General features: G+C 45.7%; 1 protein-coding gene across 1 annotated transcript; it reads left to right on the top strand.

Annotated features, from left to right (window-relative positions):
* Positions 1 to 4,277: 4,277 nt before the first annotated feature.
* Positions 4,278 to 13,150, top strand: LOC111950219 (proline-rich protein 7). Its single transcript, XM_023967634.2, has 2 exons — positions 4,278 to 4,887; positions 10,950 to 13,150. Exons 1-2 carry the CDS (start codon positions 4,575 to 4,577, stop codon positions 11,408 to 11,410), a joined length of 774 nt encoding a protein of 257 aa, XP_023823402.1. The 5' UTR covers positions 4,278 to 4,574; the 3' UTR covers positions 11,411 to 13,150.
* Positions 13,151 to 13,309: the final 159 nt, after the last annotated feature.

Below are 13,309 nucleotides of genomic sequence, written 5' to 3'. Positions count from 1 at the left end.
GGAGATTGATTGAATATATGATAGCTAGAAAGGGAGGAGCCAGGTTGCCAAGGTGAACGTAGACTACGTTATTCTAGCACTCATTACCAAACACTACACCACGCTCGTAATTGCCGCTCATCGTTCATGAAAGGCGATACCAAGGAACCTGAGGAAGTTCGGGTGGAACGGAGGCGTAGCATCTCTCACTGAATGACTGCATGCTGTGGGGATGGAGAGGAAGTCATTTGCGCTTAAGGCAAAATAACAAATACTTTATGATATCTGTATTTACTTTATTGATAAATACATCCGAAACACCTTGGTTCACCGGTTTCTCTTGCTGTCATAAACTGTGAGCTCCATTTCAGGCCATTTCAATGGAACGGAGCGAGTCGTGTCTCTGAGTTCAGTCCATCAGGATAACCTATCAGGACGCAAGGAGACGCACTGGCAACAAAGGTAAACAACGAGTTGCATTCACATTTTCATGATCAGATGTTATGGAAATGGAAGCTGTATCTCACAACCTGACATTCATCAGGTGCGCATGCGAAATAAGTATTGTTTCAGGGGCGTTATGCACCCATTATTTTAGAGGGGGMTTGAAGTAGGCTACATGAAGATGGTGTGTGTGGGGGCACATAAGTAGAAGAATTTTGCATTTTTCAAACACCTGAAACACATTTTTCCTGCCATCTAGAGCCACAATCATTGTTCCTAATTCTATGTAAAAGCTATGTCTATTTTTCAACAGGTTATCTTAGCTAAGATAGTAGGACAAGCTACTCTAACTGGATTGATAGCCTGAAATGGCTTGATAACAATTATGGGGTTGGGCGATTGGGAACCTACACTATATATACAACCCTTCAAATGAGTAGATTTGGCTATTTCAGTCACACCCGTTGCTAACAGGTTTGGGAAGGTTGTATGCAAAATAAGCATAGGACAACCACTCTCTCACCAAGCTCTAAGAACCATATGGTTCTCAGAATGTTATGTGCTAGCTGAAGTGCTGAGCAATTTGTGATTTTTGAGGTCAGTTCAGTTTCTGTTTGATTATTTTTTTAAATATCATATTTTTTGAAACATTAAGTAGACTATGCATTATGTTGTTTGAATGCTGTAAAAACACAGAATAAAACAAAAGTCCCGTGATGGTAGTGACTGCCCATTACTGCTTATCACTTAACCATCATTTATTCACATTATTTTACTTTAATAAAATATTGAAGTTGTGTATATTACATTTTGTTTTATTTTATGACTTTTATTTCATTCCAAGTCATCATATCAGCGCTATAGAGCTGCTGTCAATGCTGTCTGACAAAATCACAATTTTAATAGTTCTTTAAAGTAAATAACGCATACTTTTATGACTGCTGAATACCAACTATCAATCACTTAGATCATGTATTTTCAGGTAGAGCCATCTCGCGAAGCAACAGCAACAGCTCCTTTCTATATCACCTCAAGCATTCTTCTCTCTTCAGTAGAAGGCATAAAAGAAACACAGACCGGACAAGTACATGCACAATGGATTATGGTCATTGTAGTTAATTACATTTACATTACATTACATTTAAGTCATTTAGCAGACGCTCTTATCCAGAGCGACTTACAAATTGGAACAATTACCTTGTTTTATGCACTGAACTATCAAGAATATTGGCCTGTTGGAAACTAAAACACCCTCTACTACATCGCACAGTTCAGGCTGGATCTGCTTTATCTCTATAAAAACTGTGCGATGTGCGCATCGAGCTCACAGAAATGGAATTCAAATAATTGAACCGACATTGGTTAATTAGTTGTTTAAAAAAAACAAAAAATAACCAACATTTTGGTTAATCGCTCAGCACTAGCTATCTGGGAAGGATTAGCAGGATTGGGTCCCATTTAGCACCCATATAAAGGGCCCTGTTTTCCCAAAGAGATCTATGTACTGTTCTGATCCATCCTCTCTGATGTGTGAAACTGATACTCACCCCTTGAGGTCACCATCATAATGATGCTTGAACAGCTGAGATCACTTACTAGACAGGCCCGTGTCCATGTTTCTGATATTGCAGCTGATATCTGATATCGTGTTTTGAAAATATTGCCTCTTTCATAATTGATAATGATGGTCACCTCCACCCTCTCTCCTCTCTCTGTTTGTTGAGCAGCGTAACGTCGGTAGTACCCCATAAAGGTGCTAGAATCCATCGTCTGGGGTTCAGCGCACCAGAGGGGGGACTCGGAACGCCTCGGAACCTCGCGGAACTCAGCGTGAGTGTGTGGAACCCCTGGGTCTGGCCCTGTGTCCTGGAGGAGGCAGCTGTGGGACAGACTGGCGCGTCACGTGGCGCTGCTCTGCCTGACCCCCTATCCAGGACTCACCCCTCAGAGGGCCCACTCAGTCTGCCTGGTGGGGAGAGGAGCAGGCCCTCAACCTCAGTGGGAAGGAGGAGTAGTGCTCTGTGTTTTTTTGTGATCAGAGTTTTCTTAAGCGGTGATTTTTCAGGATACCTGGACGGTGGATGTGATTTAGACTATGAGTTTTGCAGTGAGACTGGAGTGAGAATGTAGAAGATCACCTTGTTTTACCTCTGAAGAACCACAGGACAACTGATTTGAAGTGACCTGCAGGCTGGAAAACAACTGATCATACCTGGCCTTTGGACTAGAGAAGAGCCTCTGAGACAGGGCTGTTGGTGTGTGTGTGTGTAAGCACACTAGACACCCGGTCCTCTTAACAGAATCAGGGCTGTTGTGTGTGTGTGTGTAAGCACACTAGACACCCGGTCCTCTTAAAGAATCAGGGCTGTTGTTGTGTGTGGTGTGTAAGCACACTAGACACCCGGTCCTCTTAACAGAATCAGGCTGTTGTTGTGTGTGTGTGTAAGCACACTAGACACCGGTCCTCTTAACGAATCAGGGCTGTTGTTGTGTGTGTGTGTAAGCAACTAGAACCCGGTCCTCTTAACAGAATCAGGGTGTTGTTGTGTGTGTGTGTGTAAGCACACTAGACACCGGTCTCTTAACAGAATCAGGGCTGTTGTTGTGTGTGTGTGTAAGCACACTAGACACCGGTCCTCTTAACAGATCAGGGCTGTTGTTGTGTGTGTGTGGTAAGCACACTAGACACCCGGTCCTTAACAGAATCAGGGCTGTTGTTGTGTGTGTGTGGTGTGTAAGCACACTAGACACCCGGTCTTCTTAACAGAATCAGGGCTGTTTTGTGTGTGTGGTGTAAGCACACTAGACACCCGGTCTTCTTAACAGAATCAGGGCTTGTTGTTGTGTGTGTGTAAGCACACTAAGACACCGGTCTCTTAACAGAATCAGGGCTGTTGTTGTTGTGTGTTGTGTAAGCACACTAGAACCCGGTCTCTTAACAGAATCAGGGCTGTTGTTGTGTGTGTGGTGTAAGCACATAGACACCCGGTCCTCTTAACAGAATCAGGGCTGTTGTGTGTGTGTGTGTAAGCACACTAGACCGGTCTTCTTAACAGAATCAGGGCTGTTGTTGTGTGTGTGGTGTAGCACTAGACACCCGTCCTCTTAACAGAATCAGGGCTGTTGTTGTGTGTGTGTGTAAGCACACTAGACACCCGGTCCTCTTACAGAATCAGGGCTGTTGTTGTGTGTGTGTGTAAGCACACTAGACACCGTCCTTAACAGAATAGGGCTGTTGTTGTGTGTGTGTGTAGCACACTAGACACCCGGTCCTCTTTAACAGAATCAGGGCTGTTGTTTGTGTGTGTGTGTAAGCACACTAGACACCCGGTCCTCTTAACAGAATCAGGGCTGTTGTTGTGTGTGTGTTGTAAGCAACTAGACACCCGGTCCTCTTAAAGAATCAGGGCTGTTGTTTGTGTGTGTGTGTAAGCACACTAGACACCCGGTCCTCTTAACAGAATCAGGGCTGTTGTTGTGTGTGTGTGTAAGCACACTAGACACCGTCTTCTTAACAGAATCAGGGCTGTTGTTGTGTGTGGTGTGTAAGCACACTAGACACGGTCCTCTTACAGAATCAGGGCTGTTGTTGTGTGTGTGTGTAAGCACACTAGCACCCGGTCCTCTTAACAGAATCAGGGCTGTTGTTGTGTGTGTGTGTAAGCACACTAGACACCCGGTCCTCTTAACAGAATCAGGGCTGTGTTGTGTGTGTGGTAAGCACACTAGACACCCGGTCCTCTTAACAGAATCAGGGCTGTTGTTGGTTGTGTGTAAGCACAACTAGACCACCGGTCCTCTTAACAGAATAGGGCTGTTGTGTTGTGTTGTGTTGTGTAGCAATAGACCCCGGTCCTCTTAACAGAATCAGGGCTGTTGTTGTGTGTGTGTGTAAGCACACTAGACACCCGGTCCTCTTAACAGAATCAGGGCTGTTCTGTCACACTGATATAAGAGGATTACAACTCAACAGAAGACTACACATTCAACCAAACTCCTCAGGAGACTGGAGCCCTATCTTTCTCTTGAATGTTTTCCCTTGTCTCCTCAGTGGCCGCCAGTGCTATTTGATTTAACGTATCTTCCCAAGTCCAGTTGGCTCCTCATTTCACGCACCTCGGTAGTTCCAAGTCAACTAGTTCCTCATCACCATGGTGATGTCCCAGGGCACGTACACCTTCCTGGCCTGTTTCGCTGGGTTCTGGTTGGTGTGGGCTCTCATCGTCATGCTGTGCTGCTTCTGTAGCTTTGTCCAGCGTCGTCTGAAGAGGAGGAGGGAGGAGAGGCTGAGGGAGCAGTGTCTAAGGGCCCTGGAGATGGAGTCACTGGAGTGCCTGGGCACAGCGGGGTTGGCTGGGTACCCTCCATCCAGAGAGCCCCTCCAGTTCTGCCCCCCGCTGACCCTCTCCCCACCGCTGCACATTCCCCGATCCCTCCCCGAGGGCAGCTGGGCGTCCCCACAAGGTAAGGTACTCATTCTGTAACACTACTTTTTTACTTGAATGTTCTATCACACGAACGCACGCACGCACACACACACACACACACACACTATGACAAAGTAAGATCGCTATTAGACTACAGTACCTTCAATTCTTTGGCTCGTTCTTGCTTATGTGTACCTACACTCTTATTAAAAAAAGGGGTTCTTTATATTGGATGAGATTAAAGAAACCCTTTACTAAAAAAAGGTTCTATATAGAAAAGGAGTGACCTACGCTACTTTGAGTGTGGTATGATCGTCGGTGCCAGGCGAGCTGGATCCAGTATCTCAGAAACGGCCACCCTCCAGTGGTGTGCAGAATGGCATCTATGAATGTCGCTCCTTTTCACAGATGGGTTATTGCAGCAGACGACCACACCGGGTTCCACTCCTATCAGCTAAAAAAAAGAAGAAGCGGCTCCAGTGGGCCTGCGATCACCAACACTGGACAATTGAGTGGAAAAACATTGTCTGGAACATGACAGCGAGTTCAGTTTACTTGAGTGTCCTGGTCAGTCCCCAGATCTCAACCCAATAGAGCATCTTTGGGATGAGATGGAACGGGCTATTCACAACATGAATGTACTGCCTTCCAATCTGCAGCAACTGCATGATGCCATTGCGTCAGCATCGACCAACATCCCTGTGGAACATTTCCTACACTTTGTAGAATGACCTGAAGAATTTAGTCGGTTCTGGAGGCAAAAGGGGGTCCGACCCGGTACTAGATGGGTGTACCTATTAAACTGGCTGGTGAGTATATATCCATATTAATGATGTTGTTGCATGATTTCACCTGGTCAGAAGAATAGCTGACGTCCGACACTGTTAGCTCTCTATGGCAAGGTGAAGATAAACAACATTGTTGCTGAAGTCTGAGTGGCAAACATCAAAGTTCATACAAATCTGTGCTGTTGCAAACTAACTGCTAGCTAAACGCAAGAGGAAATCATGTGTTTAATAAAAGCATACACTTAAGTGATAATGCACTCGAAGCCGGTGTTTGGAAGCTACTGTATATTGGCACTGGTGTTGTTAGCAAACCTTGCCAATATATCCTCCAAACACCGGCTTCGAGGGCATTATCACTTTTACACAACAGGTTACCAACATATTCAAATAATGATTTACATATTTTAATTTAACTTTATTTTGATTAATTTATTCACACTATTTCATCCTACMACATGATATAGTCCCGGCACAACTGTAGGGTTGCTACCCAAGGCTGGTCGTTCGTTCTATCGGTTCGGTTGTCAGCCGTTCAGTCTTTTTGTTCTGTATCTATGGACACGACATTTAACACACTGTTTTTCTCAGTCTGGCAGTAACCCAGAACTATTGGAGGCAGAGGATCTCTCTTTCTGCTGCTGCTGACAACAAAGGCAGTTGTTCTTCTACATCATAATAATTATATGGCTGCATAGCATTTTGTCTTCATTTTGTCAGATTAACTCATGCTTATTTGTGGAACCAGCCAAGCAGGTAGCCCAGCGGCTAAGGAGTTGGACCTGTGGCAGAAGTTGGACCTGTTGCCGAAAGGTGGCCGGTTTGAATCCCGGGCTGGGCGATGGAAAAAAACAGGAGAAATTGATCTGACAACTAGGGGGCTGCTGGGTTCAGATCCTCAAAACATTCCCCTACCATTGGGCCCTTGAGCAAGGCCCTTAACCCCACAACATGCTCTCCATCCAAGGCTTGAACCTGTGCTCATCTCAACTGTATGTTTGAGGTCTGCTGGGGGGGTGAGATGGGAGCAGAAGACACATTTTTGTTGTTCACTGTAACTAATGGACAAAGTATATTGTATTGTATTGTAGAGAAGTCAGCCAGAGTTGACGTGGGCCATCATTCAAACAAACAGAGACCTCCCTGGCCACCAGTGCATATGTCCAAACTATGTTACTATATATTGACAATAAATTCAAAAAACTATGTTGGTACTCTTTTGTCCATTATTTAATAGTTAATTCAATTATATTCTTAGCTCAAAATATTACTATTCAATAGTAGTGGGCATTCATAAAGGGCACCATGCAGGGTTCAATATGTAACCATTTTAGTTCAGTCAAGAAGAACCTCTAGGGTTCTGATCAAAGATTAAAGGGTTCAATATAGAACTTTTATGGGTTCCATATATGAAGCAAGCAATAGAAGCCTTTTTGGTTCTATAAGGAACCTTTTTCTCTAAGAGTGTATGCAACTCTTTATAGCTTTCACATATTGTCCCTTTCCAGTTCAATATGAAAGCAACATAAATATACAAAGAGCATAACTCAGGAGACACCTGCAGTTTTCTGTACATTACAAGCTACAGCAGTGACAGCAGGGACTCTAAATGCTTTTTTCTGTAGGCTTTCATTGTAGCTTTCTGCGTTCCTTTGTGGGTGACATGGWGACAGTTAGCGCTGTAGCATAGGCAGTGCGTGGGCAGAGCAGTGACAGAGTTAGCAGCACAGCAGCCAGCTCAATGACAGACTGCTAGCAGCTCGACATTTAGTAGGCGCCAACAGCATAGCAGTCAGTCAGTGGAGTGAAAGGTAAGCTAGCAGCAACCATTGAAATAGACAGAGAGCGAGCAAGCACAAAAGCCAGATAGAGGAACTCAGTACCAGAGCAGCAGGACAGGGTGGTTAAGGTGAACACCTTAAAGTAGGAGGAATCTGCTCATTGGGAAGACAGACGCTTATAAAAAGGGATTTTTATTTATCCAGGCAAGTAAGTTAAGAACAAATTGTTATCTACAATGACGGCCTACCCCAGCCAAACCCTAACCCAGACGACGCTGGGCCAATTGTGTGCCCCCCTATGGGACTCCCAATCACAGCTGGTTGTGATACAGCCTGGAATCAAACCAGGGTCTCTAGTAATGCCTCTAGCACTGAGATGCAGTGCCTTAGACCGCTGCGCCACTTGGGATCCCCTCCCCCAAATGACATAGCGCCAAGACATAAAATGGCCACAAAATGATTGATATTCAAGGCACAGCTTGTGTTCAGAAATGTAATTGAACAAGCTTCATTTACATTTTTAATTGCCATTTTCTCATGCTGAGATCCATCGGCCTCCAGCATTGGAGAGGGCTTGTTCCAATAATACCTCCCACCCTGCAGCTGCTGCTGTGCTTACGTCATAGGGGCTGTCCTTGGCGACAGTGGTGGGCCCCGGAGCCCCAGGGCCACTGAGGCTGAGATTAGCAATCATGTCCCTAGGGGAGGTGGCTCCGCTCTGGGCTGTCCCTGAGCCGTGTCCCCCCTTCCACCACCCTCCACAGCCCTGCCACCCCTCTGCACTTGTTGGCCCTCTTTGTCCAGAGGCATTGCTGACACGGGAAACRAACATGACCACCTGGCTCATGAAACATTCCTTTCATCTCCCAGTGGAAATAGCTCCAGTGCTCTGGGCCTCTATTGTTACTGTATGGAAGCTTGCTTAGTGTTTATTTATCCATATAGAGGCTGGGGCTAAAATTACAAAGGGGGCCAGAGCAGGGCGTTATGAACATGTGGTGGAAAAAGGGATCATAACATTAATGTAATTGGTTGTGGAGATGTAGACATACACAGACATGTACATACAGCAGATCTAAACATTAGTGCCACCATGATGACACTTCCAACACATGCTGTGGAGGATTTCCATATCAGACGTTCTATATCCTCAACATCAATTGGTTGTTGTGTTTTTAGTGAGCAGCAACATTTCTTCCAGTGGAAAAACACTCAAGTGCAAAGTGGTATGGCTCACTGCCTGGAATAAATAGTAGTATAGACAGACTGTGGGTGTGCTTTGAAAGAAATGTAGGCTGGGAAATGGAGTTTATGATTAACCATGTTATCCATGTTATGACCATGTCTAAGCGCACACCACGCTGGGTTTCCACACATTACTAGAGAAATGATAACACTAGAGGAAGTACCAGGTGTGGTCAGAGGCTCTGAGACAATCATGTCTCGGAGCTCTAAATCAAATCACATTTTATTTGTCTCATACACGTGTTTAGCAGATGTTATTGTGGGTGTAGTGAAATGCTTGTCTACGGACAATTCCTTCGACCTCATGACTTGGTTTTTGCTCTGACATGCACTGTCAATTGTGGGACCTTATATAGACAGGTGTGTGCCTTTCCAAATCATGTACAATCAATTGAATTTACCACAGGGTGGACTCCAATTAAGTTGTAGAAACATCTCAAGGATGAGCAATGGAAACAGGATGCACTGAGCAAAATGTAGAGTCTGAAAGCAAAGGGTCTGAATACTTATGTAAATAAGGTATTTCTGTTTTTTATTTGTAATAAATTTGCCAACATTTCTAAAAACCTGTTTTCACTTTGTCATTATGGGGTATTGCGTGTAGATTGATGAGGAACATGTTTTATTTAATCAATTTTAGAATAAGGCTGTAACGTAACAAAATATGGAAAAAGGGAAGGGTCTGAATACTTTCAAATGCACTGTATATGAGATGATCAATAGCCCAAAACAATGAGATCATCTCTTGATGATATATTCATTACAATCGACATGATTTGTTTCCCCTGAAGAGAAATGTCTGATCACTCTAGGGCAGGGGCACCCCGAACAGTATTGTCTGATTCACTCTAGGGCAGGGGCACCCCGAACAGTATTGGCTGATTCACTCTAGGGCAGGGGCACCCCGAACAGTATTGGCTGATTCACTCTAGGGCAGGGGCACCCCGAACAGTATTGGCTGATTCACTCTAGGGCAGGGGCACCCCGAACAGTATTGGCTGATTCACTCTAGGGCAGGGGCACCCCGAACAGTATTGGCTGATTCACTCTAGGGCAGGGGCACCCCGAACAGTATTGGCTGATTCACTCTAGGGCAGGGGCACCCCGAACAGTATTGGCTGATTCACTCTAGGGCAGGGCACCCCGAACAGTATTGTCTGATTCACTCTAGGGCAGGGGCACCCCGAACAGTATTGGCTGATTCACTCTAGGGCAGGGGCACCCCGAACAGTATTGGCTGATTCACTCTAGGGCAGGGCACCCCGAACAGTATTGGCTGATTCACTCTAGGGCAGGGGCACCCCGAACAGTATTGTCTGATTCACTCTAGGGCAGGGGCACCCCGAACAGTTATGTCTGATTCACTCTAGGGCAGGGGCACCCCGAACAGTATTGGCTGATTCACTCTAGGGCAGGGGCACCCCGAACAGTATTGGCTGATTCACTCTAGGGCAGGGGCACCCCGAACAGTATTGGCTGATTCACTCTAGGGCAGGGGCACCCCGAACAGTATTGCTGATTCACTCTAGGGCAGGGGCACCCCGAACAGTATTGGCTGATTCACTCTAGGGCAGGGGCACCCGAACAGTATTGGCTGATTCACTCTAGGGCAGGGGCACCCCGAACAGTATTGGCTGATTCACTCTAGGGCAGGGGCACCCCGAACAGTATTGGCTGATTCACTTCGGCACTACATTGTGAATCAGGCACAAGTCCACTACCCATCTACCCGCTCTCTTGTAATCTCCTCTACTCCCACCTTTTCTGTTCCTCTGGGTTTTCTCTCTGTGAGCTGTAAAGGGATTGAAGACAGATGATTGTGTTTTAATACATCAGTAAATTAGCCTCCCACTTGTGGCTTGAGTGTTCCTGTCAGACAAATATCCCATTAATCTCTTCACACCGTGTGTGTGTGTGTGTGCGCGTGTGCACGCTTGTGTGTGAAGCCATTTAGCACTATAAAAAAACTGTCCGAATTGAGTCATCAAAGAAGCCTTTACTGTAGGCCACTGTAGTAATCAATGGAATGCTCACCGCTCAACCTATGTTGATTCACAGTTTAAAGGCAAAGCTGTAAGTGTAGGACTTGGCAGTGGTATCAGTAACTCCAGATGTAAAGTCAGTCATTTGAGCTGGCTGAGGCGTCAAAGGAGTTACATTAACATTATGTAATAGCCGGTCAGTTTACCAATGATGATCTCCCACACAACCCTGTCCACAGGAACCCTTAGGTCTACTGTGTCGATGGGAAAGGGGGAACTAACATACGAGTGTCTGTTTCTCCCCAGAGACGGACGTGTTTGGGAAGCCCCCCTGCTACGAGGAGGCTGTTCTGATGGAGGACCCCCCTCCCCCCTACTGTGAGGTGCTGGCTGACAGCCGGGGGGGCACCTACACCAAGCCCACCCCCCAGACCTCCAGGCTGGAGCAGCAGGAGCCTGAGACCTCCAAGACTCCCCCTGTCACAGTGTTCTCTGAGCGGGGCTACTCCTCCTTGATCCGCCTGCCCACCGCCCGACGCTGGGACTCCCTGGGTCACCTGCTCTCCACAATGGACCTCAACCACAACACCCTCCCCACGGAGCCCCTCTCTCTGCAGGCCCAGGCTACCGTCACCATACCCCGCGAAGGCCGGACTCACACACACCCAGAGCTGGGGCTGAGAAGTATCCATGGGCTCAGGGGGCTAGAGCAGAGCTGTGGCTTTCCCACAGCCTTCCCTCTGCTGGGTCGCAGCACAGCCGTGTAGGCCTGACTAACCCTCCTGGAGGTGGGGGTCAGACTGGAGCTAAGGACACTTGGTTGAGGTGGAGAGGCGTTGGGTTGGGTTTGAGGAGTTGCATCTGGGTGGTAGAGTTGGACTGATGATGAAGGGGATAGACGAGAAATATCCTTCAGACTCCCAGCAGCCAGAGGTGTTGACAGAGTGAGATGGGACACCCTTTCTAAAGATGGTCCCTCTTCCCAGCCTTCCTCTCATCCTCCGTCCATTATCTGTCTCTCTCTCTACCTCCAATTCTTTCTATTCTCTTTATCTCTTTAGTTGGATTGATCTCTCTATTCTCTGCAGCGTTGCAGCCTGATGCAGAGCAGCTATTATATGAGTCTGCTGTTGCCATAGCTCCCTGGAACTGTCTGTTGCCCATGACACCTTGGGCCCCTAGCGACCTCTCCTCCTCGCCGAGTTTCTAAAGACATTTTCATAGGCTTTCTTTGTATGACTGCAGGTTGAAAGAGGGGGAAATCTTTAATGACCTGCAGTAGCTCTGTGTTGCTGTTTCTCTTGATGTATAGTATGTACAGTGAAGGACCAAGAAAGACATGTTGGGGCATTCAGCCCAAGTAACTATCGCCCTGCTCGGAGCATTGCAATGTGCAATGGAAACTTTGTTTTGTATTGAAAAAGCTCTTCTTCAGCATTACTGTCATATCTTCAAGATGTTATGAAGTGGACTATGAATATCAATTTGATAACCCCCAGCTGGGGATTGTTGCTCTTCAGTGTACAGCGACTGCGTGTGTGCGTATGTGTGTGCCTGCGTGTGTCTGTCAGTGTGTGTGTGTATGTGGTTGCTATCTTTCCACGAGRGAAGTGTTTTATCAAGATTGTGAATCCATTTCTTTCTTTCTCTCCCTCCGTCATTATCCCTCTGTCTTCCTCTCAAGCTACTCATCAGGCTAGATGTGACTGTGAGACACTCCCCTTCACATTGCCATGGGGGTGCTACAGTACGTACATATAGCAGACACCATCACAAAAAATGTAATCTGTCATGGTAGAAAAACAAAGCTATCACCATGCACCAAGCAATTGCAGAGATGGGATTTCTGTTCCTTTTCCTGATTTAAAAAAAAGTTTATTCAGCTATGAAATACTTTTGCAGAGGGAAATTAATCTATCCAATCCTGACCTCCCTTACTACCCCGGTAAGCCTATTAGGAACAGTGTTACCACCAAGGTCCACCGCATTGTTATTAGCTGTTATGTAACCCAATTCAATCACATTACATAATCCACTGAAATTAATGGAGTATTTGATGGCCTGGGCTTACTTGGCAGTACCCTTGAGATGCTCGGACAAATTAGGAAGCTTGTCAGTGCAAAGCTGAGGTGCTGTCCTCAAGGAGCTTATATAAATGTAGAGATAGGGAACATACAGTACCCAATGCCAGGAGAGAGAGAGATGAGAGGGAGAGAGAGAATGAGAGAACTACTTGAGGCTATTCCTGCAGATAGAGATAATGTAATTACTAAGAGGTAAAAAGTATTTCAGTTTGAATCTATACAGACAATGTCACAGTTTGTCCTTGGTTCTATTGATATATTATGGTAGTTTGTTGTTCTGTGTAACATAGCATTGAGACGGTCCATTAAGTTTATTTCGGATGCTGATATTTAAGATATTTTTTACCAAAAGTATAGTCTACAGCAGGTATTCCCAAACTGGGGCAATGTTGTCGGGGGTACGCCAAATAAAAATGTGATTCGCATTCTATTTAAATACATTTTAAAAATACAATTTTCTTCACATTTTCAAACAGTCCATTTATATTTTCCAACTTGGCTATATATTTGGGTGAGTTTTTTTTTTTTTTTTTTTTAATCGCCTGAGTAGCCTCGTTACACTGTCAAAAATAAAATTTAACC

This window comes from Salvelinus sp. IW2-2015, linkage group LG23, assembly GCF_002910315.2.
Source record: "Salvelinus sp. IW2-2015 linkage group LG23, ASM291031v2, whole genome shotgun sequence".
NCBI lineage: Eukaryota > Metazoa > Chordata > Actinopteri > Salmoniformes > Salmonidae > Salvelinus > Salvelinus sp. IW2-2015.
The sequence above is the reverse complement of the archived record's forward strand: the minus strand, read 5'-3'. Positions and strand labels throughout refer to the sequence as shown.